Source organism: Sardina pilchardus, chromosome 7 (genome assembly GCF_963854185.1).
Source record: "Sardina pilchardus chromosome 7, fSarPil1.1, whole genome shotgun sequence".
In the NCBI taxonomy this organism is placed as follows: domain Eukaryota; kingdom Metazoa; phylum Chordata; class Actinopteri; order Clupeiformes; family Clupeidae; genus Sardina; species Sardina pilchardus.
Window position 1 is genome coordinate 9,556,682 of NC_085000.1, and position 26,395 is coordinate 9,583,076.

Here is a 26,395-nt window from a genome sequence, read left to right on the forward strand (position 1 = left end):
CAACACAAATCAGACAAGACACCTGTGAGGTATTTGAGCAGCACTGTTGATTGAATGTATAGTTTGTGTAAAAGTATATTTAACCGTAGGACCTTCTTGCGTAGGCTAGTCTCTTGAGTTTACATTTTAAGGGATGTAGTTTACTTTCCTGCTGGTGTTCTGTCAGTCAATGTTAAGGTCATTTCACGTCGCTGGAGATATGCTTGTGGAAGCTGCTGTAAACATGTCACAGTTCTGCATAACTTTAGTTGGACTTAACGGGCAGTGGTGGCCAGTCTGTGGTACAGTGTGTTGGAGGTATCCTGGGGGGCTAATACATAGGCAGACCCAGGTGAAATCATAAGCTGCTGATTACATTACTCTCTGAGAGAGTCTCAGGGATAAGTCTACTTATGTGTATGAGCTCTATACGTTATGGTAGCTGTCAAGAGGGTGCAAAGATGTCTGATGTAATTGTGTAACAAATGCAAAGTAACTGTAAAAGGGAAATATTTGAAGAGATGTATTAGGCAGTGTTCAGATCATGATGATAGATAATTAAATAAAGTGCTTAAATCTAAAATGCAATATTAAGATGTGTAGGCTAAGTTAAAGAAAATTGTACTGAAAAGAAAGAATGACTTTGTGCCATAGGCTTAGGAGTAATGTCTTCATTCCTCATGAAGGGTAAACTCTTTTGCACTTAGTGCAAGGGATGCTCCAAGTTGGAGGCATGGGAGCCGTTACAAATTGGATAATGTGGACTCCAGTGATGTGCACATGCATTGTTCTTGGGCTGGGGGAAGGGGGTGGGGAGGATTTGGTACTGTAGGCTAAGAAGCAAGTGTATCATCTAGTTGCATGCAGTCGAGGTGACACTTTGAAGCGTTGGCTACTTTGTTGTGTCTGGTTGAGCGCTACAAATGGGATGGGGATACCAGTGTAACATGTCTGTTACCCATTCCAAACAATGGCATATATTTACATACAGAGAATTTACTACACACAAGGAAGACTAGTGGCAGGCTCCTGTTCTGCCGTTCAAACTGAAACAGACATGCGCAGTGCCTGAAAAGAAGGACTTAGACTGACGACCAACTGTGTCAGGCTCCATTCTGCCAACCCTCTGATAACCGGCATCTTCTCTTGGATACTTCATACGTGCTGCTTTTTACTGAAAATACTACACAATGAGTGGTGACCATAGTTACAAAGACTACCAGGTAATCAATGCGGTAAAAGTTTCGCTTGAACGCGTGAAGTAACTCTTTTTAGGTTTCCTCCCTAAGTAGACAGAAAATGATAAATTGCACGTCATAATGTAAATTAATTGATATACCGAAGGGACATATTGGGGACTTGATGTTTTAGTGACTACTTGACAGGCCAGTTATAATACTTTTGTCACCTGAACTTCATCAACAAATACCTTGTAGCATTTTGATAACAATTTCAGTAATAGCCTATTTTATTTGCTATTTGGTCAGGGGAACATCAAATATTTATATTCATCTTTCTTTTTGCAGATGGACTCTGGTGCTCGTATCAATGGTAAGTGTTGTCAGTAATTGTTTGCAGCGCAGAACGATGGTGTTCTTTTCGCTGCACTCCAAACCAGATCAGCCTGTTAGTTTTTAAGGACGGAAATGGCGTCCCAGAGACTAAGTCCCTTCTCCTCCACCATCAGCCGTCTATTGTTCAAAAGAAGGCTTTTAAAATCGTAGTTTAATTGTGTTGTGCTAAATTTTGGACCGCTTTTGTCGTAGACCTGTACATTGTTTTCAAAACGCATGCATGCGTTTGTGCGATTGGTTATGATAAAGGTTGAAATTTTCATGCCGAAAGTCGCGAAATGGGGGTTGAGGACTTAGTCTCTGCGCCATTTTCTTTTTCTCCACACAGCTTCCTAAATGCCTAGGTCTGGAAGTAGAGCTTGCCGTGATATGGAGGCTACAATGGTAACGGAATCTGTTCGCTTGGCAATGATACATCTAATAGCGTCTTGATGTTACTTCAGAAAAGTAATGATGTAGTGGGCCTATCTTGCAAGTTTGATGAAGTATTTAGCTATCATTTGCATCAGGATGACTGTAACGATGTACTTATCAATCCGTAAATATATTAACAATACCATTGCAATTTGTGCACGATTTGCATTGGAATTTCAGTATCATACTCGCGTTTTTACTAAGTTCAGCATTCAATTGCATCCAGGTGTAGTTAGGCATGTCACTTTCCTCTGCTTCAGCCTATTAACACATATGCACAAGTTTGATGGTTCTGTAACATGGTCAAATTCCACCACACCTTAGCAGTTATTTGTAATGAGAAGATGCGCTGTATAGGCTATACACCTTACAGCTTTCATTACGAGAAATAACTATAATAATCCAATACGATTTCTATGGTAGCCTAGTGTAGGCCTATAATAGACCTAGTTCTGTGATGTTTAGTAATACCTCTGTAATATCATTAATTACTATAGTGTTCATCTAGGCAAGTAGCCTACAGTAGTATGTTCCATAGCATTCATATTCTTCACAAGGGCTGAAACAAATCTCATGCACTGTTTGACAGCAGTGGATGTACAGCCTTTAATATGATACTGCAGAGTGTTTTTACAAAGTGTAGGACGTGACCTTTGTACCAAAATCAGGATGACCGATGCACTGTAGAGTTTTCTACACCAGAGCTTCTCTGGCTCAGTTTGTGGTAGTTGTGGTGGTGGTTGTATTTGTATAGAGCCTGGCAGACACCCAGATGCTGCAAGTTGAGGCAGGGGATCTTGCTCCCTCTGTGTTTGGGGCCGATAACATGCAGATAAGGCGCCTCCATCATTGAAAGTGACTGTTAAGTTTCCAAATGCTTCCCTCGCTTCACCCTGACTTTAGATAATTCAAACACACACACACACACACACACACACACACACATAGACCACCTCACACTCCTACTGAGGTCGTATGAACTGTATACTGTGGATAGATGAATGGTAAACAAAAGAGGCAAAAGTAGACGGGCATAAGTGACCTGACAGGAGCTTGATATGAATCCAGTGGTGAGAGCAGGAAATCTAGAGTGATAGGTGAGAAGAGTGCATTTCTGCACCCTCTTTGTCCATTGTGGATTTCCAGGTTTTCTTTGTGTGGCTGCCATCTAGTATTACAGAACAGGCCAACTAGGCCTCTTTTTCTTGCTGTTGCTCTGGCATCATTTCATTTTGGTGTGATCATTTACACTCTGCGAACTCGGACAGTTCAGAGAGCCTTCAGTGTCATTGCTTGAACCCTATAAATAGGCAATAAATAGGTATGACCGAAGAGTGATACTGAATATTGGCCTGTGGTGGTAGGCCAGGGCAACTTCTGAAAGTCACTCTGGATACTAGTGAGACTGGCATTTGACAAGCATAACTAAGTGTTTGTTTGTTGCTTTTTGAGTTTGGTGATTATTTCATTATTCATTAATGCATTTCATTAAAGCAAGTCTAAATAGTCTATAAAATAGTGTAGAGTAAATTGTCTACTCAGTGTGCATTCTGTGCTGTGATCAACGTGTAGTGTATTTCTGTATAACGTGGTGCTTGTTTCCTTGTAACATTAAGGTTAGTACTCATGGGCCCAAAACCTGCTTCTACACACTGAAAGGAATCCAGACCTTTTTCCAGACACAAAGGACAGTGTGTTATGTCTTAGAGTTGGTTTAACTGCATTTGAACTGTTTTGATAAACATTCCTACTTTTGCCTAAGTAGCGGCACGACGTCTCCGTCTGCTTGATCATCCCTAGATAGACCTGTTCTGCTGAGCACGTTCATACTTATCATATCATAAAAACCATGCAATGCGCTTGTGATAAAGTCATTTGCCTATACAAGCAAACTCAATATGTGTACTGTATGTGTCTTCTGCAAAATAAAGGAATTCAAAATAATAAGAATCATAATGAAAATAATTTAAATGTTCAGTTTAAGGAGCTATATTCAGGTACTCATGCAAAATGCATTTAGTAAAGTGCAGACAGTATCCTTTATCTACAAGTGCATGACACTACTCTTTAACATGCAGTCTGGGCCTGCCAGAGACCTGGTAGTAATCTTAACACCTGTACTGTTTGTACAGCAAACCACCATTCACAAACCAAAGCCCCCCTCCCCCCCAAAAAACTCTTTGGATCGATTCCTCAACACTACATTGGTCAAACTGTATTTTTCCCCATTGAGTGAGTCCATGCATTGATCCAAATGGGTGGGTTATTTCTTTTCTATATGATGGTTCAGGTTCCTTTCTCTGCCATTACTAGGGCTTCTCATCTTAATCACAGCCCCCTGCTCTCACCTTAGCCTGGGATTTACATGGCTAATCTGCTTACCTCAGCCGTGCCACGTTGTCTGGGGGCCAGAGAAAGTAAGGAAACTATACTATGGGTGCCGTCAGAGGAAACCCCTTGGCACTGAATTGGGTCAATTTTTTAAGACGTCAGCTAACAATGTGCTTGAAGATGAGACCTGGAGGCAGAGTATGTCCCGTCATTTAGGACATTACTGACAGGGAATAAGTTAGAATAGCGGTTTCTTACCCCAACCTTTTCCAACCCCTAATCCCTAGAAAACAATTAACCCTCCAATGTCCCCTCTCCCCAGTTTGGCTGCTTTCCGTTAAAGAAATAGATCTCTAAAGATGCACTCTGGCAGATATCTGCTATTTATCTGTGTCACTTTCATTTTCAGCCTATGTGTGGGAATCACCGTTTAGTTGTTGATTCAGGCCATGCGGTGTAATTAGCATGTATACACGTGTGTGTGTGTGTGTGTGTGTGTGTGTGTGTGTGTGTGTGTGTGTGTGTGGTTATTACATACTCGTCTGAGTGAGTGCAGAAGATTAGATAGGAATTGTTATCCCATTAGTCAGCTGCAGATGAGCTTGCCGGCCCAGTGGGCCATCTGAGGGTGTTTCTGCAGCTCATGAATGATCACTGGCTCTGACTCACATAAGACATACACATACACACACACACACACACACACACACACACACACACACACACACACACACACACACACAGACACACACAGATACACACACACACACACACACACACACACACACACACACAAAACATATGCACAACTTATAGTATGGTTGCAGAGTTTTACTCAACATTGTGTCAGAGGACCCATTGGTTTGGTGTTGAAAATCTACAATGTCGTTACTGGCTTATAGATGCTACTGTTTATAGCTGTTACAGTTTTTTCCAATTGCTAACACACTAAAATGACATTCATAGCACAATTGTTCAGCTTTGCTTTACACACATTTTGCAATTCAAAATGCCACTTTTTGCATGCACTGAACACGGTTCTCTGGGTAAGACACAAAAATCTGACATAAAGTAACATGTTTGCAGTTTCAAAACAATGCCATCCAAGATAACACACATGAGCTAATTGACCAATACCTGTGCCACCTAGCTAAACACCTCAATGCTTAATTTATACCACTTCAATCAGAAAGTAAGCACTATGAAAAGACCAGGTAAGGTAACGCAAGGCAACTTTATTTAGCTCATTTTGTCCAGCAGGGCAACCCAATGTGCTTCACAAAAAAAAAAAAAAATACAGTAAAACCATTTAACAACGAGCACCTTTTTTACAACAAAAATGGAAGATATTGCAGAGAGAGAAGAGGGAGAGTGAGAATGAGAGTGGAAGGGAAAGTCCAATGTAAAAATACTTGCTGTGCATATGTTGCACTGACTTGTTTTGGTGAAAAAAAGTTTAAACAGCATACATCTGTATCTGCAAATATTTATTTGCACGTGAAGAACTTTCACAATTTCCAACTATTTTAATATTATGGCAAAGCATACTAAAGATAAGAATGTTTTTCATTATGCCCAACAGTGTGTAGTTGGTTTGACAAAAATCTGGTGAATGAATGAAGTGTGTGCCATGTGGCATGTGGTGCAAAAGTTTGATTTTGATAATGCTATGTAGTTTTGGTTGCAGTGCTTCATTTTGCTAGGTAGATTGAGGTATTTTGCAATTTGGGGTGTGGTTTTGTGAATTGTGTGTGCATTTTCAAAATTGTGTGTGAGTTTTCAAAATTGTGTTTTAGCAATTGGAAAAAACTGTAATGTGAAGTCAGGTCATGATCATTAAGAGGTTTTAAGACAAAATGATATTGTGGTAAATTGATGGTGTGTTCCATTGCGCATAACTTGTTTTGCATTATACATGTAGAAATGGCTGAGGTTTACCTATTTCTTTTATTACCAGATGACATAGTTCATGTCTTGTCATTTGTTAATCTTTTTTACATCTGTCATTTTCACACATCTCCAGACGCTGCTTCAGCTCCGTTGGATTGTCATGAGAGATCTAACGTGACCCTCTGTGCTCTTTTCTGCAGACTCTCACAGACACAAGGACAAACACCGAGACAAGGAGCACAAACACAAGGAGCACAAGAAAGACAAGGAGAGGGAGAAATCCAAGCACAGCAACAGGTACAGTACATGTCCACAAACACCTCCTCTTCTTACATCTCACTCTCTCTCTTTTTCTCTCTCTCTCTCTCTCTCTCTCTCTCTCTCTCTCCCTGTCTCTCTCGCCCGCTCTCTCCCTCTCTCTTTCTCTATATCTCTCTCCCCCTCTCCTTCTCCCTCTCTCTCTCTCCGTCTCTCTCTCTCACTCTCTTTTTTGTTCTTCCATTATAGCCCCCTCCATCTAGTCGACATCTCCCCTACATCCTGGCATTGTTTAATATTGGCTGTTTCAGTTGTGGTTAGATGGTTATGGTTAGGTTGAATTAAAGCGCTGGAGAGTTGGGGTTGCTTGTGTGTAGACCCACACAGCATAGCTGTGCACTTCTTTGATTGACAGAGAGAGTGTCTGTTTTTTGTGGCCGAGAAGCATATAAGGAGCTTATGGTCTCACGATCACAACAGTCTATTATTGTTGTCACAGTTCACTGAATACAGCTTCCCCAGGGAGTAACCCTATTCCCAGAACTTTAAGGTGTGCCTGATTAAAATGGAGCTTAACTGATGCGCTGAAGAGGAGTGCTTATTGCCACACACGGGGCATTTGTTCAATGTTTCATTGTGTTTTATGAATCAAAATTGTAATGAAACAAAATGGCCTCCGCCGCACAGTGTTTGTAAGGACGCTCATAAGAACATATGGGCTCTGCTTGGCTCAATGTTCTCCATTGAAATGTCTGAGTCATTATAGGGTGAATTGAACCATGCTGCTCAGGAAGTCTGGCTCTTTAACCTGGGGCTATGACAATGAATTGTCAACTCCTCCACGGCCCCCCTCCCCCCACGGTCCCTGTCTCACCCCCTCCTCAGCTCTCACTCCCCGCTGGGCGGCAGACAGCGCTTTATTGTCAAATGCCGCTTTTTAAACAACACTGCCTGGTTAAATGGCGATGCTTTTCTCTCGGCCCACATTAGTGATTTTACGACGTTTGTAATTAGGTGGAATGTGTGCCTGATTGTCATTAGCTGTGGGGATGATTGTTGTGTCGTGGACTCGTGTTTGTGCTCCCGCTGAGATTTTCTCTCTCTACATCAAGACATTGTTTTTTAATGCCAGTTCTTTCTCAGTTGTGAATGACATCCCCCCTCGCTCTGTCTTTTTCTGCAGTGATCACAGAGAGCCCTCTGAGAAGAAGCACAAAGACCGAGAGCGAGAGAAAGAGAAAGAGAAGGTGAAACATAAAGATGACAGCCTGGAGAGGCACAAGGACAAAGAGAAGAGACGCGAGGAAAAGGTGAGCTCGGGACAGAACGCCGACATAGCCACCGGCTGTGTGACACCAACACTTAACACTAGAGCATTGGTGTTCAGCTCATATTCCAGTCCATCTGAATCCTACTCTAGTGTCTTTAGTAAGGGCAGTTCACGTTTAGCAAGTGTCATCACACCGCCATGTTTCTCTCAGTCCCCCTCCAGACATCCATTAGGCCTCCATTAGGCCTCCATGCAACATGGAGTTCTGTATAATACAATATCAATGTTTTATAAATGTTTTATGTAAATGTTTTGAATGATGAAAATGATACAGATGATTGATGAGACAACGAACCCCTCTTCTTCGTTTTCCACAGATGAAGTCCCATAGTGCAGAAGGCAAACACAAGAGGGAGAAGGAGAATGGTTTTGCGAGGTGAGTGAGAAACAGAATGACTCACCCATCACCCAGACAGCAGAGGACTCTGGGATAGCTCCAGGGGAACGCTGGGGGGGAATCTGACTGGTGGATCCATTTGGCAGATCAGGATTGGATCTGATCCACTGACATCTGTCAATCGGATTCTGTCTTTGCTAAAACTGAAGTGTTTCAGTCACATATTATTTGTAACATTTGGTATTATGCACTGTCTCATCTCATACACCCTGCAGTCTACTGTGGATGTGTACAGACATCACAGTGCATCAGTGTTTACTATTGATACCCCTGCTTGATTGCTGAAGTAAGATGGTTGGTGATGTACGAATATTCTTTGGTACACTGTCGGCCAAATCCTTATCTAAGTTTGCAACAATCCATAGTCACCGTTTGAAAGCACATCTTAGAATCATATCCCGCAATGACACATAAAGGCAACAGTCATCCTCCCCTCTCTCTTTTTTTTAGTAATTTTGTCTTTTCAAAGAAAGAAGTCTGTAAAGCTGTTCATTTTGATGGCCATTTTAAGAGCAAACCAGTGCAGTTGATAATGGCTGATCATTTATATGCCTCTAATTCGTTGTGAGGGTGTAAGGTCATTGAGCAAATCTCTGTCTTAACTGGTTAAACACCTCCTCTTGGGTACCAGACTGTGACTTCCAAGTGACTTTCATCAGTACGTACTTTGCCAGTAATTTACTCTTTTATGAGTGTGGACTGATTGCATTAGTAGCTCTCGGGCCTTAATCACTGATAGAGCCGCATCACACCAGTCCCCATTCCAAAGCACTATTACTCACTCACACTGCCAGTGTGCAGACTGCATTTCATTCACCAAAACAACTGTAGTCAAGGACATATGGTAAATGTAGTGAAAGTAGTACATGTTCTAAGATATGAACGAACAAAATGCTTTAGAATTATAAATAAGTACTCCTGACTGAACCACTGCAAACTAAACTGATTTTCTCTGATTTGTCATATCAAAAGACGTTTGCTGAATATGGAGTTGTGTAAGACGACTCCAAGAATTTTTGACAATTCTGTAATAATTAGTGGGAGCATATTTAATTGAATTGCTTGTTTCTTCTTTCCAAAGCCCTCCACGCATTAAAAGTGAAAATGATGATAATGGCTACTACCACTCCCCCAAGCATGAGAAGTCAGTGAAAAGGCAGTGTGACGAGGACGAGTAAGTGGCTTGGATCTTATGATGTATTTTCTACCTCTTCACATTATTGCACCTTGTTGCCTTAGACTCACTCTACAAAGTCGTCCTCTGCAAGGCTGTGATCAGAAATGCACTTTGATTTTTGGCAGGTGTCTTTCAGAGAGAAATGTCTTACTGGGCATCAAGAGCACATTTGACAACATAATGAGATATTTAATCTGCCTTTTTTGCTCTAGGATATTCGTAAAGTCTGTAGTATTGAAAGCCCAGTGATGGGATATGCTGTACTGTTTTAGGTGATTAGCTTGTTGACTGTGATACTTCATTTCCTCCACAGGGTCGAATATAAACCTAAGAAAATCAAGGTGGAGAATGAAAAGAAGGCGAAAAAGAGGAAACATGAGGATTATTATGAAGACGAGGAAGAAGAAGAGGCAAGTTACACACAATGGAACATCTCAAAGATGTCTGCCTCTTCCTTTCTCTGCCTACTAATTAACTATCTGCCCCTCAGGGTTGAGTATGGACCCTCTGATTTGCAATTTAAAATTGGAATCTGAATTATACAGCATGTACAATAGAAATAATATTCGGGAGCACACACAGTTAAGCATGAATCCCATTACATTTTATTGAGCCCTGTCTCGTTCTTTATAGTTGCCTCAGTTTTGACTTCTTTAAATCTTCCTGGTGGAGGGACGGGGTACAAAGACTTCAGGCAGAGGACATGTCATTGAAAAATCAACTTTTAAGCACCTTTTCTGTCTTAAATTTTTTTTCCTCCTCTGATATTTTGTAGGATGTTAAACCCAAGAAGAAGACGAAAGACAAGAAACAGGAGACAGCTGGCGGGAAGAAGAAGGTGAAGAAAGAGCCGGAGCAGAAGTGGAAATGGTAAGATGTTCATTCATTAATCCACCTCTTCCTTCTCTGACAGCTGTTTGAATAATCACCTCATTTGCTTTTAGTCATTAATCAGACCCTTTTAAATCACTCCATATTTGCAGAACTTAAGCTCCTCAATCTTAGGTCATATATACATTATATATATATATATATATATATATATATATATATATATACTGTATATATATATATACATTATATACTGTAGACTTTGTGGTCGGTGTATGTTGTGGTGGTCGTCTGTAGATAATGTATCTTTCTAAACCACTTCCCCTGCTCATTTGTCCAGGTGGGAGGAGGAGAGAGCCACAGATGGATCCAAATGGAGGTTTCTAGAACATAAAGGCCCTGTGTTCGCTCCTCCCTATGAACCTCTTCCTGGGCATGTCAGATTTTATTACGATGGTAAGTTGTGGCCCTAGAGAGACAGCTGCCTTGGGTTTGACCTAGAAATCAATCTTTACCATTGTCTTACTGAGACAATGACAATATCTGTGTTGCTTGGAGTAGATACACCTTTAGACTACGTAGCCACAAGCTTACGGCTGTATCTTTTTTCCTTCCATCCTCACAGGGAAGCCATTCAAGTTGAGCACCTCTGCTGAGGAGGTGGCCACATTCTTTGCCAAAATGCTTGATCACGAGTACACCACTAAAGACGCTTTCAGAAAGAACTTTTTCAAAGATTGGAGAAAGGTAATGGCTCACCTGTTTCGCCTGCAAATTGTTAAAAATGCTTCATAGTAGTTGAGTGTGTAGAGCTTGCTACTCTCTTCAAATCAAACAGGGATCATTTAACACAAGAGTTTCTAGAATATAAAACTTCAAATCCCAATCCAATTGCTGTGCATATGTAAAGAACTGTCTGTTGTGTTTTTATAGAGATGTAGTAAACATCATACCCTCACTATTTTGACACTAATACATATTTCAGTTTACAACTTAAAACTACAAACACATGACAGCATGTTGTGATTGACTGGATTTCCTTGTTTGCCGCAGGAAATGATACCAGAGGAGAAGGGGAAGCTAACAGACCTGAACAAGTGTGACTTCAGTGAGCTGAGTGAGTACTTCAAGGCTCAGTCAGAAGCCAGGAAGCAGATGACGAAGGATGACAAACTGGTAAGTCCTTAAAGGGGAGCACTTCTCCACTGTTTGAGCCTGCACCTGCATGGACACACCAGAACAGCGCTAGCACAACGCTAGCACAACACATGCACACTGAAATAATTCCTCATTTTTTGTCATTCATAACCAATTCAGAAGTAAATCATTAGGAATGACGTTTTGAGCAACTACACCCTTAATTGACATCTTGAGATTGAAGTGACGTTTTACAGGACTCATTATCTAATCTGTTTTTTTTTTTTTTGTGTGCCACTGAGATGATATGAGATTTAATAGCCAGCGCCCTATTTAGGGTAAGACTAAAAATGGCCTAAATGAAATGGGGGAAACAAGCTCTGTATATATTTTTAGAAAATCAAAGAAGAGAACGAGCGAATCTTGGAGGAGTATGGCTTCTGCTCGATGGATAACCACCGCGAGCGCATCGGCAACTTCCGCATCGAACCCCCGGGACTGTTCCGTGGCCGTGGCAACCATCCCAAAATGGGGATGCTGAAACGCCGCATTCGTCCACAGGATGTCATCATCAACTGCAGCAAGTGAGTGAAGATGCAGGGCACAGATTCTGAAGCTACTTTAGTGGGGAGGTCACTGGCTTCACTCAACCAGTCGGTGCGTCATGAGTAAATCATGTACTTGCATATTAACAACACAAGGGGGTGTCACATCTTCATATTGTTTATGCATCATGAACAATGAAAGGGCTTGCAACAGTGGCCTGGTGTTGTTCAGTGCTGCTAATCACTTCAAAGAACATGACCGCAGCAGGGTTCTGCTGGCGATAAGGCAGGCAGCACTGAAATTGATTTCTCCAGAAACCTATCTTCATGAGCCATCTAGCAAAGCCTTCTATCTCTATCAAATTATGATGCTGTTTTATCAACATGATCCGACTGATATATACTTGTATGTTTTATCCACAGCCAGGCTTTTTTTCATGAATTTTAAACGTGCTTGCTCCTCAGGATATGAATCTGAGGATAATGGGTTTGAACACAAGGTCCTTTTCACTCTAGCTTTACTTCCTGTGCATTTTGCCACTGAGGCACTCTTGTTTCATGTCAACAATAACACGATGTGCAGAGGATTTGGCCCATCACTGTTTTTCTCATCAGTTGTCTTGGTTTTGTTCCAGAGGGTGGTGGGACTTTACCCTCCTCTCTGTAACAATGAAGTAGGGACATTCCTCTCTCACCCTAATTAGATTTGAGACTCATAACTTGTTTATGCAGCATGGGATAAAAATGTTAAGAACAGAACGCAAGATATTGTTGCTGTCATCCACATCAACAATACATGGTGTGAAATCACATTCTCAAACATCAAGCAACTCACAAGCAACAAATTGCTTTTAAATCACACAAGAAAGCTTCACCCAATTGCTGCCAACTTCAGTAATTGCTGCCAAGCATCAAAATATTTATTCAAGCATTACATTGTATAGGATACCATACGCATTATATCCTGTGTTTACCACTCCTCTTTCTTCGTTGATCTTCTCCCTCACTCTCTTTTCCTCTCCTCCCTCCATACCATTCCTCTCTTTTCTTCTCTCAGGGATTCCAAACACCCCAAGCCGCCGCCTGGCACCAAGTGGAAGGAAGTTCGTTTTGACAACAAGGTGACGTGGCTGGCTTCTTGGACAGAGAACATCCAGGGCTCCATCAAATACATCATGCTCAACCCCAGCTCCAGGATCAAGGTGACGTGAAGTTCCTCACAGAACAATGCATCCCTGTATTAACCCAATGCCCTCTTTATAGATATATGATACATAACTCCATATGTAGGCACTTATACGCAATGGTTACTGTAGTGGGACAGAAATCACAATGTAAGGAGTGAAACTAGTTGCTTAGAGATAAAGGAAGTGGAGAATGGAGGGACAAGGTAAAAGAAAAAGAGGGCAAAAGAGAGGACTGAAGAAACCTGGACTGGAAAGGAAACCAATTCAAAACAAACTGAGAAATAACACAAAATACCACCGGTATCTTATGATGAGTAGCTGACCTTGATGGAGAAGGAGCAGGCAGTATTTGAATCCCGGATTTGCGTTTCCCGGTGCAGGGTGAGAAAGACTGGCAGAAATATGAAACGGCGCGGCGGCTGAAGAGCTGTGTGGGCCGTATCCGGAACCAGTACCGCGAGGACTGGAAGTCCAAAGAGATGAGGATCAGACAGCGAGCTGTGGCTCTCTACTTCATCGACAAGGTGAGGAACGTCGAAGACACTCTGTAACATTGTGATTCTGATCCTACACTTTTTTTTGTCAACTTCAGGGCATTTCTGTCCAGCGTCCAATGCTCTGTCTTTTTTCAGCAAAGGGGTTCAGATTAAACCACAAACAAATTATGGTTATGATTTTAAACATAGATTGACACCTGACATGAATCTGTTTGTTACTTCTATCATTGCCTTCACCTCCTGGGGTTTTGAACTCAAAATATTAGTTTTAGCGCTGCCAGTTTTAGTCAACATTTCCTTGTGATCGTCTAACCATTCCCAGCTTTACATGGCCCACCCACGCAATGCCCATGCCCCTCTGGCGTATCCCATTACGTTATGGCCATCCATACACGCTAGTCTGGGGCCAGTGTGGGAACAGGGGCAGCGTCCAGTGCTGCTGGTAATTGATTAGCACTTTTGCCGGATCGGTGCCAAATCAGGTCAGCTGCTGCTGGTTAGCGCCGGCCCACACCTGGAGTGGATCCAGCAGCCGGAGCTGAAGCAGAGAACAGCGGTGGGGGCCAGCGGCAGGGTGCTGTGGGCTTTAGTGCTGCGGCCTGTGGACTGAGCCCAGTAACAATGCGTGCTCCTCTAGAGGGGGCAGAATTAAACACAAACAACTGAAGAGACTTCTTTGTGTGTCTCTGTAACTTTGTAGTGAAGACGTGAGCACAGTGTGTGAGTAGGAGTGTGGGAGTGATTAAGTCACTTTGTACTGTAAGTCTCTTTGGACAAAACTAAGCGTCTTCTAAATACTGTAAAGGTAACTTACGTTTTGCTTATTCTGCTGGGGTATTGACAGTTGCAAATACATTTTTTATTGTCAAAATCAGTTTTGTTTCTAGGAGATATTGTCATTTCTTCTACTGGAGTCCCCTGCAGGTATACCCCTGGCCTGCTCTAATCAAATATTTGTGGGTAGCTACATCAGGCGTTTTCAGCTAGTCGAGCGTATGAACAGGCTCTGCCAGGTATTCTTTGCAGGTCAGATTAAAGGCTGTTAAGGAGCAAGATTGCCCATCAGTACCACAGCCTGACCCTATAATACCCCTGTGCTGTTTGGGCTCTGGAGTCATTCCTCTCATCCACACCCTGCTTCTCACCCTTGACCCTTGACCTCCCCCTGTTCCCCACACACAGCTGGCCCTGAGAGCGGGCAACGAGAAGGAGGAGGGTGAGACGGCGGACACGGTGGGCTGCTGCTCGCTGCGTGTGGAGCACATCAAGCTCTACCCCGAGATGGACGGCCAGGAGTACGTGGTGGAGTTTGATTTCCTGGGGAAGGACTCCATCCGCTACTACAACAAGATGCCCGTGGAGAAGAGGGTGAGTGACTGGGCACAGGAGGGGAGGGGAAGGGTGGGGAGGGTGCCTGACCATGGATGAGAAAGAGAGAGAGGGGGGGGGGGAATAGACAGAGCGAGAAATAGAGAGAGAAGGAGGAGATCTGTTTTTTTAAAACAGATATTGTATCTGGAGAGAGAGACAGAGAGAGGATGATTGGGATAGAGAGACAGGATGAGGTCAATACAACAAGGTCTTGGGAGTGCCTATGTGGAGGAAAGAGAGAGAGAGAGAGAGAGAGAGAGAGAGAGAGAGAGGGAGAGAGGGGGAGAGAGGGGCAATTGCATCTTTATGCTAATGTTGTATTTTCAGATGTTGCATTATGTTTAAAACATGTTTGCTTAGCAACACTCCTTTTCCAGTAAAGCTCATTTGAATTGAATAGAGAGAGAGAGAGAGAGAGAGAGAGAGAGAGGATGAATGAGGTAACGAGACAGGATGAGGTCAGTACAGTAAGATCCCTGTGGATAGGAGTGAGTGGGACGGATGAGGGAGAGGAGGGAGGAGGAGAAAAGGGGTGTGTGGATGAGAGGAGAGAGAGAAAAAGAGAGAGCGTAAAGGAGGAGAGACCAAGGATGGGGTGAGTGCATGTCTTTGGAAGAGAAAATGATAGGAAGGGAATGACAGAGGCAGGCAAAGTGGGTTGAGTACTTGTCTTTTTGAATGAAGACTTCTGCTGGAACAAGAGAAGGGAAAATCACAGCATTTAAGTGTAGGATATTATTCACATGTTTGCATACACGGAATCAGTTAGGAAATGTGAGCTTTGTTTAGTTAGTGGAGTAAACTGTTGTCAAATCAGAAATGTTTGAGTTATGCTGAGTTGACAGGGGGTGGAAAGAGACACTGTCATTTTGACAAGGTAAAAGTATAATTTTGACAGTGAGTACTCTACCCCAACTACCATGAGGATTATTGGATCTGGTAGAGGGTGAGGGCTGCTAAGGCACTTGTGGAATGCACTTTGTGTGTGTGTGTGTGTGTGTGTGTGTGTGTGTGTGTGTGTGGACAGAGAGATTCTGAGGAGGATGTTTGCACAGACAGGTGATCCTGGCCCTAAAGGCCTTCCGGCAGCTTTGCCTTTGTAGAGGTCTGTTTCCTGCTATTACTTGCACACAAGCACACACGCGCACGTATGCATACACACTAGACATAAGTAGCCTACTGTAGATACCAACATAAAATACATGCACACACACACACACACACACACATACACACACACACATACACACACACACACATACACACACACACACACACACACACACACACACACACACACACACACACACACACACACACACACAGATAGCCTAAAGCAGTAAAACTGATGATACGTGCTGCTGACTTACCCTGTGTTACCCGGTGTTTTCGCTTGTAGCTGTCTTTTACTAAAAAAATCCCAAAGGCTTTGGGGAATCTAACCCTCATGCTCATGAGCACCATTGGAGGGACTTACCTTTAGTCCTCTAGGCAGAAACGGAGCTGTTTGAGATTTTGATATGAGGAGCTGTGCATTACATGTTATTTATATTACTAATACTTTATTATAAAAATGTTGTTCTATATAGAAATAATCTAGTGAGTTACATTGTCAGCAGTCACACACTCCAAGTCAGTTGAAAACAAGCAGTGTAAGGGCCCGGCGGAGTCCTGGGAGGAGTTAAGACTGATGTCGTCTGCACCACATTGTCATCCTCCAGAATAGAATGACCTACAATTCTGTTGAGCTCTCGTAATATGCCCTTATCTTCGCTGAACTGCCACTCCCCTCTGTAATATCTATTGTTACTAGACCTACCTACTGCTGTTGTCTCCGTTTCTAATGTTAATGTTACATAACCACAACAATATCATTGGCTGCCAGTGTTTAATTTTGCGTCTGTGATATATTTGTCATTTATTACAGGTATTTAAGAATCTTCAACTCTTCCTGGAAAACAAGCAGCCTGAAGATGACCTCTTCGACAGGCTCAATGTATGTAGTCTACCTCAGTTTCCATTTAAGCCGCTAGATAATAACCACAGTTTTCCGCTTATCACTTTCATTTTCTAACAGTCTTGAATGGCACGACACTGTGATTGCGTTTGACTGGTGTTTCCCCCACTCTCTAGACGTCCATCCTGAACAAGCACCTCCAGGAGTTGATGGAAGGGCTGACCGCCAAAGTGTTCCGTACCTACAACGCCTCTATCACCCTTCAGCAGCAGCTGAAGGAGCTCACCTGCGGTGAGTGACTGCACTCTTAGTCCAAATGCCACGACAAGGCCTTATCCCGTGACCAGTGTCTTTCATTGTGTGGCTTTGTAGATGTTGCCACATTGCTTCATTTGAATTAGATTAGCAATAGCCATAGCATATCCATGTAACACATCAGTTCTGGGCCTTGTATTGTATCGACCTTGTGAAATAGAATTCAAAGACAATAACAGAGTATAATTGTATAATGTACAATAGTATAATTGCTTTTATGGGCTGTTACTTTGTGTGTGTGTGTGTGTGTGTGTGTGTGTGTGTGTGTGTGTGTGTGTGTGTGCGTGCGTGCGTGCGTGCGTGCGTGCGTGTGTGTTGCCCTCTGATGTTTTATCAGGGGGGAGAAAAAAATCAGTTCTTTCCCCTGTTCTCTTTGATTGGCTGTGCTGGCCCAAGATAAGCCTTTCCTCATGTCAAGCCACTTTATTTATGAAGCACAATTAAGGAGAAACAATAGAAGTTATTCCAAAGTGCTGCATAGCACGGAATAGCCAGATAATGTTTGATGGATGGTGCCACTGTAGAGTGTGAAAAAAGTGTGAGCCTTGAGTGCTTTGATCAGCTGCTTTGACTCTGACTCTGCTTCTGCCTCTGCCTCTCACCAGGTGATGACAATCTTCCAGCCAAGATCCTCTCCTACAACCGAGCCAACAGAGCTGTTGCTATACTGTGCAACCACCAGAGGGCTCCACCGAAGACCTTTGAGAAAACCATGCAAAACCTCCAGACCAAAGTAAGATCTCAACTGTGTTCAGGACTCTCTGCGTCTCCTCAGGCCCACGGTTCCACAATCATGCCCAGAATAATTGCCTTTATGGAATAAATAACCATATGTGTGTGATTCGATCTCCTCCCAGATTGATGAAAAGAAGAAACAGCTCTCATCCTCCAAGAAGGAGCTCAAGTCGGCTAAAGCAGATGCTAAGACTCTCCACGATGACAAAAGCAGAAAGTAAGCACTGATTTGGCCTCACTTCAATCTTTATTTAAAGAGACCCTATGCAACTTTCTGCAGGAGACGATCGCTCTTTGTTGACATCTGGAAGTCTGAGACGAAGAACCACACTTGCAATTTATATATTTAAATATAGCCTATACGTGTATAAACATACACGCTAAAGCTGTCGGGGAAGCTCTACAGAGAAAATGCAAGCATAAAACGAGCGAAAACGAACAACGAAACCGAAACCAGAGATGAAATCGCCAATCCTGCATAGTTCCTCTTTAAGTACATGTTGTATTACAGTGAATCATCAGTAATTATGATGCTTTATATTATACATATATGTAGGCAGGGATGGACAAAAATGCATCAAAATGTAGGCCTATTTTAAAACAAAATATCAAATACCCTAATTTTAATCAAAATCTATCAAAATAAACTTCTACAGTATCCACATCATGTATAAAGAAGAAAATGCTGCATTTTTTTGAAAATACTAAAAATACTCTTTAAAGGGAGCATGAAATCACTTTGCAAACCTTCCATATCAGTCCAAACGTTTACAATGTCAAAATGCAGCATGTTACATGCATGCAATGATGGTCCTCTCAATCTCCACTATGCAGCAGATATAATATCAACACTATACTACGCCATTTAATTGGGAACGCATCTTTGAGCGCGCGCAAGAGAGCAAGAGAGTGGCAGGTTCCAGTTGGCTCTGGCCTAGGCTACCTCTGCCTCTGACGTGAAACCGACTGAGAAAGCTAATGGTTAAATACAATAACGCTGCAATAGGGCCACCAATGAGATGCTTCCCTTTACTGGAAATGTTATGCTGAAATTCAGATGAGATGCACCAAGCTAACCTGCATTGAAAATTAAGTTTTTAATGTTATAGGATGGAGATTTATGATCGATATTATCTAAGCTGCAATATTATTCTGATCGTTCGATTTAAATATGTTTTAACAATATCAATTTACAAATAGCCTATTCACCAGTCAGTCCGTGGGTCTTTAAACAAACATGGAAAGAACACCAGAACGCAATAGGATCAAGCACAGCTAGCCTACACTGAGCGTAGCCCTCTACCAGCGCATCAGTGTTGTGATTTTGTGCCGCTGACTGGAGTGGATAGGCCACCTTGAAGGTGCCGCTCCGGCTCGTAGGCTAGTGCCGTCTGATATTCTTTTCCAACAGCGACACAGGCTTTGCATTTGTGAAACCGGGTAAGATGAACGCCATTTTTTTCTTTTTATTGACTTCCCTCTTTAGACTTTTTGACCAAGCTATTTGTGCCCAGTTAACTCCTGTAGTATGGTCCTCACTCTGCATGCTAATCATTCTTGTAGGCAAACAATAAACATTGTAACATTGTCAGTGTCAGAGGGTTGGTCAACTAAGTCTTTTAAGGATGAAAGTAAGATAAACTTTATCCAAATAAGTAATCAGAAGACATAAGTCCAGCTCTGTGTTAAACAGTCCATTGCCACAATTATTGTAGCCTAACTTAGGGCATTTACTATTACCAGTATTGAAAGGGGTAGATAAAACAGAGTTAATCAAGACAAATTAATTACTCAAGTAAACCAATGGGTCTGTCCATGTTTTTCCCCGTACAGAGCAGTGTGGACTTTTAGACCGGAGCTGCATTTACATATTAGTACGATATAGCCTACTCTGGCCGGTGGCATTCTGTCTGTCTATTGGCCATGAAAAGTACTGGGCCATGGACAAAGTTACTTGCTGACCCCTGGCATAGATCAATCATTGGTTCATGAGAAAAACAGTGATATTTGGTTAGGCGCTTGTGATGTTCAGACACTCCTGACACTGACGACATTACCAACCGGAACTACCAAGGAACGACACAAAGTGCGACTGCTCGGGGGCAGTAGGTCAAACCAAGTTCAAACTATGTTACTTTAGGTGAAACATTTCATACTTTTTGAGCAACATTGCAAGGCAACCACATAACCAGTTCCATGTGTTCTGATTGGATGATCAAGTTCCCAAGAAACTGATGGTTAAACTTTCAAGAAATTTGAGGTTGGTGTGAGAGTGAGTGTGTTGTGTGTGGGCAACCATCACATGCACCAGATCATCTTCCTGAAACTCTCTGAAAAAAATTCTCAGCACCAGTCTACCAGCTACATTCATTGTTTTGCACTTGTTGTTTTGTATTTTTAAACTACGAAAATACAGACCGATAAAGTATTTTGAGCACATCTAATGATTGTCCACTTCAGAGCTGTCCAAACTGAAACAGTTTTTTTGTCCCGTACCGACAGTAGACTACTCGGTGATCTTTGTGAAAAATCAACGTATTTCTCCTATAATAGTTTCTGAGATGTTCTGCTGTAGAGCACTGCTGAACTACACTATAAAACGTATTACTATAGAAAATAGTGTCCACCCTTATACTGTACATCTACTTATAAACCAGAAGTGAAGCATCAAGCCGCTCCAGTATCTGTAGTAGAAGCTTGCTGTAGTTTGGGCCTGACCTTGTCTGTGTCCACTGTAATGCCCAGAGCTGTGGAGACCAAGAAGAAGGCGGTGCAGAGGATAGAGGAGCAGCTGATGAAGCTGGAGGTGCAGGCCACCGACCGCGAGGAGAACAAGCAGATCGCCCTCGGCACATCCAAGCTCAACTATCTGGACCCGCGCATCTCCATCGCCTGGTAGGTTGAAAGAAGTGACAGTCTGGACTGGTCAATAGTTTTCCTTGGGGGGGACGGGACGGGACGGGACCCTGGATCTCTGTATAGTAGGTTTGAAATGGTGTTAATGAGAGAGTATTTATCCTTGCCGCCTTTAAGCTCAACTACTGTACTTGGATATCTGCATCTGTGTAGCCTGGTAGATTTATAGAAGGAGTGGAAAGAGACTATTTATTTTGGGCAAGTTAAATTCAGCTCTGCAGCTCTTAACCTAAAAGGTTTAAATGGATACCAGGAATAGTGGTAGCATGGATATCCTGGGAATGTTAAACGATATATCCCTGCATCTTGACTAGATTTCAAATAAGGATGGCAAGAGGAGGCTCTTGATATAGGAATGTCCCAACTAAACCACACTTGGCCATGTGGCTCATAGGTTTAGAGGAGTGACAGGGAGAGACTCTTTGGGAGACCTAGTAATGTAATGAATAACAATACTGAATTGATTAGATCTGACACTGTGATTAGATCAGACCCAATAAGAAAGCCACACTTTACATTCAATTAGTCATTTGCGCCACTTCAGTAATGGTTCAGCTGAAACTGGACAAAAATTGACCTGTTCATTGAAGGAATTCACTCCTCTCGTTGTGACAAAACATTGGTGCAACGCAGCCTGATTTGGCCAGGCCGGGCTGGGTGTTACTCTTCGGCCCCCGGAGGGAGGAAGTGCTCTTTTCGCCGCGTGAGCTGGGTACAACAGCTGCCAGAAAGCAAAAGCACAACAGAGAGAGAGAGAGAGAGAGAGAGAGAGGGAGAGAGAGGGAGAGAGAGAGAGAGAGAGAGAGAGAGAGAGAGAGAGGGAAAGAGCGAAGAGAGGAAAATATGTGAGTAGGAACAATGGGGTTTGTTTGTGTGCCAGAAACTATCCCGGGCCTGTGGAGTCCCCCCTGCCTCCCTGCCCGACTCTGACACACACACACACACACACACACACACACACACACGTTTAATGGGTGGAGGAGATGGTGAGGCAGAGGCCTGGGGTTGGAGAGAAGGCCGCTCCACTCTGCGGGCTCAATCTGTCCCCGCGGCTCTACCCGTCACCTCTGCTTGGACCCTATTTTGGGATATACAGGTACACAACACACACGCACACACACACACACACACACACACACGTTGGCTGGAGGAAGTTCCTGATCTGTGCTGTGACCTAGTGTTTGGTGCAAAACGTCTTTCTGGGTTGTTGTTGTTGTTGTTGTTGTTTTGAGAGTAACATGGAAGCCTTTGCCCCGCATGAGCCACTGTTCCCGCCTTTTGTTACATGTGGGCGGGAGCAATTAGGTAATCCTTTGTACTGTTTGTGATGGTCTCACTCAGTGTGTGTGCGTGCGTGCGTGCGTGCGTGCGTGCGTGCGTGCGTGCGTGCGTGCGTGCGTGCGTGCGTGCGTGCGTGTGTAACAGACGGAGAGGGAATGCGGAAAACAAAGAGAGAGGAAGAGAAAGAGAGAGAAAGGGGCTGATATGGGGGCAGAGCTTCACCTTAATGTCTTGTCTTTTTCTCACCTGCAGGTGTAAAAAGTATGAAATCCCGGTTGAGAAAATCTACAACAAAACCCAACGTGAGAAGTTTGCTTGGGCCATTGACATGGCAGATGAAGACTTTGAGTTTTAAACTTCCCCATCTCTTTCTTTCTCTCTCTCTCTCTCTCTCTCTCTCTCTCTCTCTCTCTCTCTCTGTCTCTCTCCTTCCCTTTCTTGTTCTGTTTTTTAAACCACAAGTCCTTGCATTCAACCTAATTCAAGAAATGTACATTTTTAGCGTTGATGATTTCACCATGTGTGTGTCTTCACAAGAAGAGGATGGGTGGGGGGACCATGGGAAAACTGGGAGGGGTCAGTTAGGTAAAAAGCAGAAAAAAAATACTAAAAGGATTGAGGACTGGGGCCACCCTCTTTACAGTTCAGTGAGGATCAAGATAACTATTTGCCCTACGGGGAAAGTAGCTGCCTAAATGACTGACTTAGTGGTGTCAAGTGACTTGTCTGCTATCATGATGCACAGCTATTCCGTTTTGCTGTATAATCTCTGGTCCTTTCTTTCGCACCCTCTGAAGCTATGTGTTGCTGTCAACTTGCTGTACCCATCAGATGAATTCTATTTTCATAGAAAAGTGAAAACTGACAATAACTCCTTAAAAAGACTGCACCCACACGCCTTGTCTGGAGGAGAGAGCGTTTTGCCAGAGCTGTGTATGTGTGTGTGTGTGTGAGTGTGTGTGTGTGTGTGTGCGCGTGTGTGCATGTGTGCGTGCGTGCGCGTGTGTGTGGCGTGATGAAGTTCCTCATTGGCCATCGTGCAAGTAGGGAGTGGAAGCACGTCCACACACTTTGGACGGTGAAGATGACTAACAGGAGGAAATGGAACTTGTCCGTGTGACTTTAGCAGACTGAATGTGAATTTCCTTCCACGCGGCTATTATTTTATTTTATTTATTTTATTTTATTTTATTATCTTTTTTTTTTGCTTTACAGTTTTTTTTAATCAGGAACATTGCATTTCTTAATTCAGTTTTGCTTTTCTCTCCAGTAGGCCTTCATATGTGAAAAAAGTTGGAATCCTTTTAAATGTGTGACTTAAATAGTCATTTTGGCACAAAGTGTGTTCATATGATGTTTTTTGTTCTTTTGTTTTATTTTTAATGATTGTTTCCTGTTCTGTCATCACATTTACCCAGTTCCTTACCTAAAGGCTGCATCATAGCATACCACTGTATCTTTAAGAAATCTCTCCCTGGTCCCTTATATGTCAAACAACTCGTGTGTGAGGGGTATGAATTTGCCAAATGACTACAAAACCCCAGAATAATGAATTATGATATCTACCATTAATGTAATATTTTGGATGTTTATTTTTTTTTTTGTATCTGTATGGAATATTGTAAAGCAATTATTCTGGACGCTGGAGGCTTTTCAGTGTGAATCCTGAGGTCCTGCACTTATTTAGGCATAGGAACGTATTACTGTAGGATGCCAATGTCAATGTTTTAACCTTTAGCCTTAGTACAACACATGTTTTGTTTGTATTCCATTTTTGACACTTTAGGTTATTTAAAAATAAAATAAAAGATCCTATTACTCAATTTAACTTCATTATTTCAATTTGGATATACAATGCTGTGCACTGGACACACATACATCAATTTTAGTTTTTGTATGTTTCAATTATGGAGCTTCAATGTTCGTATGACTTATGAATATGCTGGTGTTTGCAGTTGCAAATGACATTGCAGTAAATTATATGACAAATCAAAATCAAATAAGCAGAGGAAGTCAACACTTTTCACATCGGACTTAATTCCATCAACCAGTGACATCAGGTGATAATCAAGATGAAGAGCACCCATACTGAAATATGTTCCTCTTTATCGAGATTAGACAGACTGCTATGTGTGTGTGGGTACTGCCTCTCTGACCTTCTCTTGACCCGGAAGCAGTGGAGATATGACTGCTGTATCTGCATACACTAAAAACACCATTTCATAATTTTATGTTCATTTGTCAAAATGTTTAAAATTGTATATAATTTCCTATCGCGCCCTGCCTGATTGATATTGCCCGTGCACAACTAATGATACCCTAGTAGTACAGTGCTGCAAATTGACTAAACGTCTAACATAATGTCTTTGACGGTCATTTCCACGTGCTGATTAGTATGCTTTCTCTGATGTAAGTGCCTATAGACCAAGAACTGCATAGGGCCCACCAATAGCTTCAGTTTAGTTCTCCTGCATCATCAGTTGGAGCAGCTGTGATCAGGATATGGTCAAAAATAATCAACAGAGGCAAGTGCCAGTTAGAGCAATTAGGTACATACTTTCATGTGAGCTACTGGTTGTATGGCTAAAATACAAGGCAATAATCCTTAGAAAAATAACCATATGAAAGATGTTAAAAGTGTATTGAAGGTAATCAATATATTAGTAATCAAAGGCACCTCACAACCACTGTCACACTTTTGCTAAATGTCTATAATTATGTTACTGTTAGTCATTCCATGTATATAAACAATGATGGGTGAATTAAAGGTTTTCATGGAAAGGATTGACAAGAATGTCCTGTCTTCCCTTTTGTTAAATTACTTGAATGGTAGGACAAGAATGCTGCTGAATCTCAGTCAACCAGAGAGTTTGAGAGGCAATCTAAACCAAACTAATGGAGAATGACACTCTCAGCCTTAGAGCTTTTGACTTTGTGACAAACCCTACGCTGTGTACTTTCCATGTAGTGGTGTACAACCTATCAACTGAGATATTATCAGAAACAGTGAGTAAAGTGTTTTATACCTTTATGACTACGAGTGTTATAACGATCAAACTGGAGTAGAAATGTCTGCTGTAGCAAAGGTGTGAGGGTGGGCCTCTGGAAATGCTGTGGTGTACGGGTGTGCACGGTGGTGGAAGTTACTGAGGTGAGAATAATGCTGAGACAGAATCAGCTTCATCAAACATGATTTACTAAATAAAGCTGTAATCTACTAGACTTTTGTCCAATATATTTTGTCCTATAAAATTATGATTGGCTGTCTGAAAGAACATCTCTGAGAAAATCGTTAAAACAAAAACAAAACAGCTATGAACTTGGTATCCCACACAAATGCATTGGATAAAAAAAGTATGAGAACTTGGGATAAAAGCTGGTTATGGTATATGATATATTAAGAAAGCATCTTATTTTTTTTTACAAGTTGATATCTATATCCTTGCAACAGACAAGGATTCACACTCAAAATGTATTTCAGTTCCATCGTGTATCGCCTGCTGTGCTGTGTATTAACAGCTGGCAACCAATTTAGAAGGCCACCTAACAGGTTTACTGCAACATTGTTGCCCCACAAGCTAATTATGAAATGATACAATGTTGGGCACGGGCAGAAAGTCAGAACTGTGTCTTTAAGAGGCCGCTCTATCCAGTGCTTTGTTGAACAGAAGGGGTCGGTTGGGGGAAGGGCCGAGGCAGCCGTGTCTGACTAACTTGCATATGGCCAACTCGATGGAGGATTGCTACAGCAGGACGCCAAGGGAAAAACCACAGGGCTTTTCTCTGGACTGAGACGCATTATCTCCATCGCACGATGATATAATCATCGAGAAAAGGGGGAAGACTTCAGGACATCCGAAGTTGGGTCCAGAGATGTGCGGGGCCGAGATTGCAACGTTACGACGTGTTGTTCTGCTTCTGTTGTGTCCGAGCGTGCCAGTTGCATTTTGAGACGGTAAGGCAAAGGGTACAAGAAAGACGACTGAATTATTGTACGCTGTACCTGACTTGCTTGCTGTAAAATCAGCCATACTTCCCTCCGCTCTCCAACGTTTTAGCGCTAGCCCCTTGGAAAATGTAGCCACGTTTCTGCGTGATGCGTATTGCCATCTTCTGGGTATTAAAATCACTGATATTTGTATACATATGTTGATTGTAAAAAAACGCTTAGGCAGTCATAGGAAAGGAACTTTATGGGATGGCTTAACCACTCGGGAAGGAAATAAATTCCTATTAGCAACTAGCCCAGTCATAGTGGCCTTCGTTTCTAATC

The 26,395-nt window shown here is 42.4% G+C and overlaps 2 protein-coding genes across 2 annotated transcripts in view; both read left to right on the plus strand.

The window, feature by feature from the left end:
- The first annotated feature begins 1,091 nt into the window (after nucleotides 1-1,091).
- On the plus strand, nucleotides 1,092-25,080 carry top1b (DNA topoisomerase Ib). Its single transcript, XM_062540688.1, has 21 exons — nucleotides 1,092-1,202; nucleotides 1,506-1,530; nucleotides 6,389-6,485; nucleotides 7,630-7,756; nucleotides 8,094-8,152; nucleotides 9,255-9,347; nucleotides 9,664-9,760; nucleotides 10,126-10,220; nucleotides 10,522-10,637; nucleotides 10,807-10,928; nucleotides 11,235-11,357; nucleotides 11,715-11,902; nucleotides 12,921-13,065; nucleotides 13,431-13,574; nucleotides 14,730-14,915; nucleotides 16,846-16,914; nucleotides 17,052-17,166; nucleotides 17,796-17,923; nucleotides 18,048-18,142; nucleotides 20,671-20,820; nucleotides 22,375-25,080. The coding sequence occupies exons 1-21, from the start codon at nucleotides 1,170-1,172 to the stop codon at nucleotides 22,475-22,477; spliced, it is 2,310 nt and encodes a 769-aa protein (XP_062396672.1). The 5' UTR covers nucleotides 1,092-1,169; the 3' UTR covers nucleotides 22,478-25,080.
- Nucleotides 25,081-25,850: 770 nt separating this feature from the next.
- plcg1 (phospholipase C, gamma 1) overlaps nucleotides 25,851-26,395 on the plus strand; it is a 42,361-nt gene continuing 41,816 nt past the window's right edge. The window contains exon 1 of the mRNA XM_062540689.1: nucleotides 25,851-26,077. The gene's annotated coding sequence lies outside the window, so the exon portion shown is untranslated. The remainder of the gene's footprint in view (nucleotides 26,078-26,395) is intronic.

Coding starts and splice junctions, on each gene's coding strand:
- top1b (XM_062540688.1), top strand. CDS start 1,170: ATGAGTGGTGACCATAGTTACAAAGACTACCAG. Junction 1,531..6,388: donor CTCTGGTGCTCGTATCAATG/GTAAGTGTTGTC, acceptor TCTTTTCTGCAG/ACTCTCACAGACACAAGGAC. Junction 7,757..8,093: donor AGAAGAGACGCGAGGAAAAG/GTGAGCTCGGGA, acceptor CGTTTTCCACAG/ATGAAGTCCCATAGTGCAGA.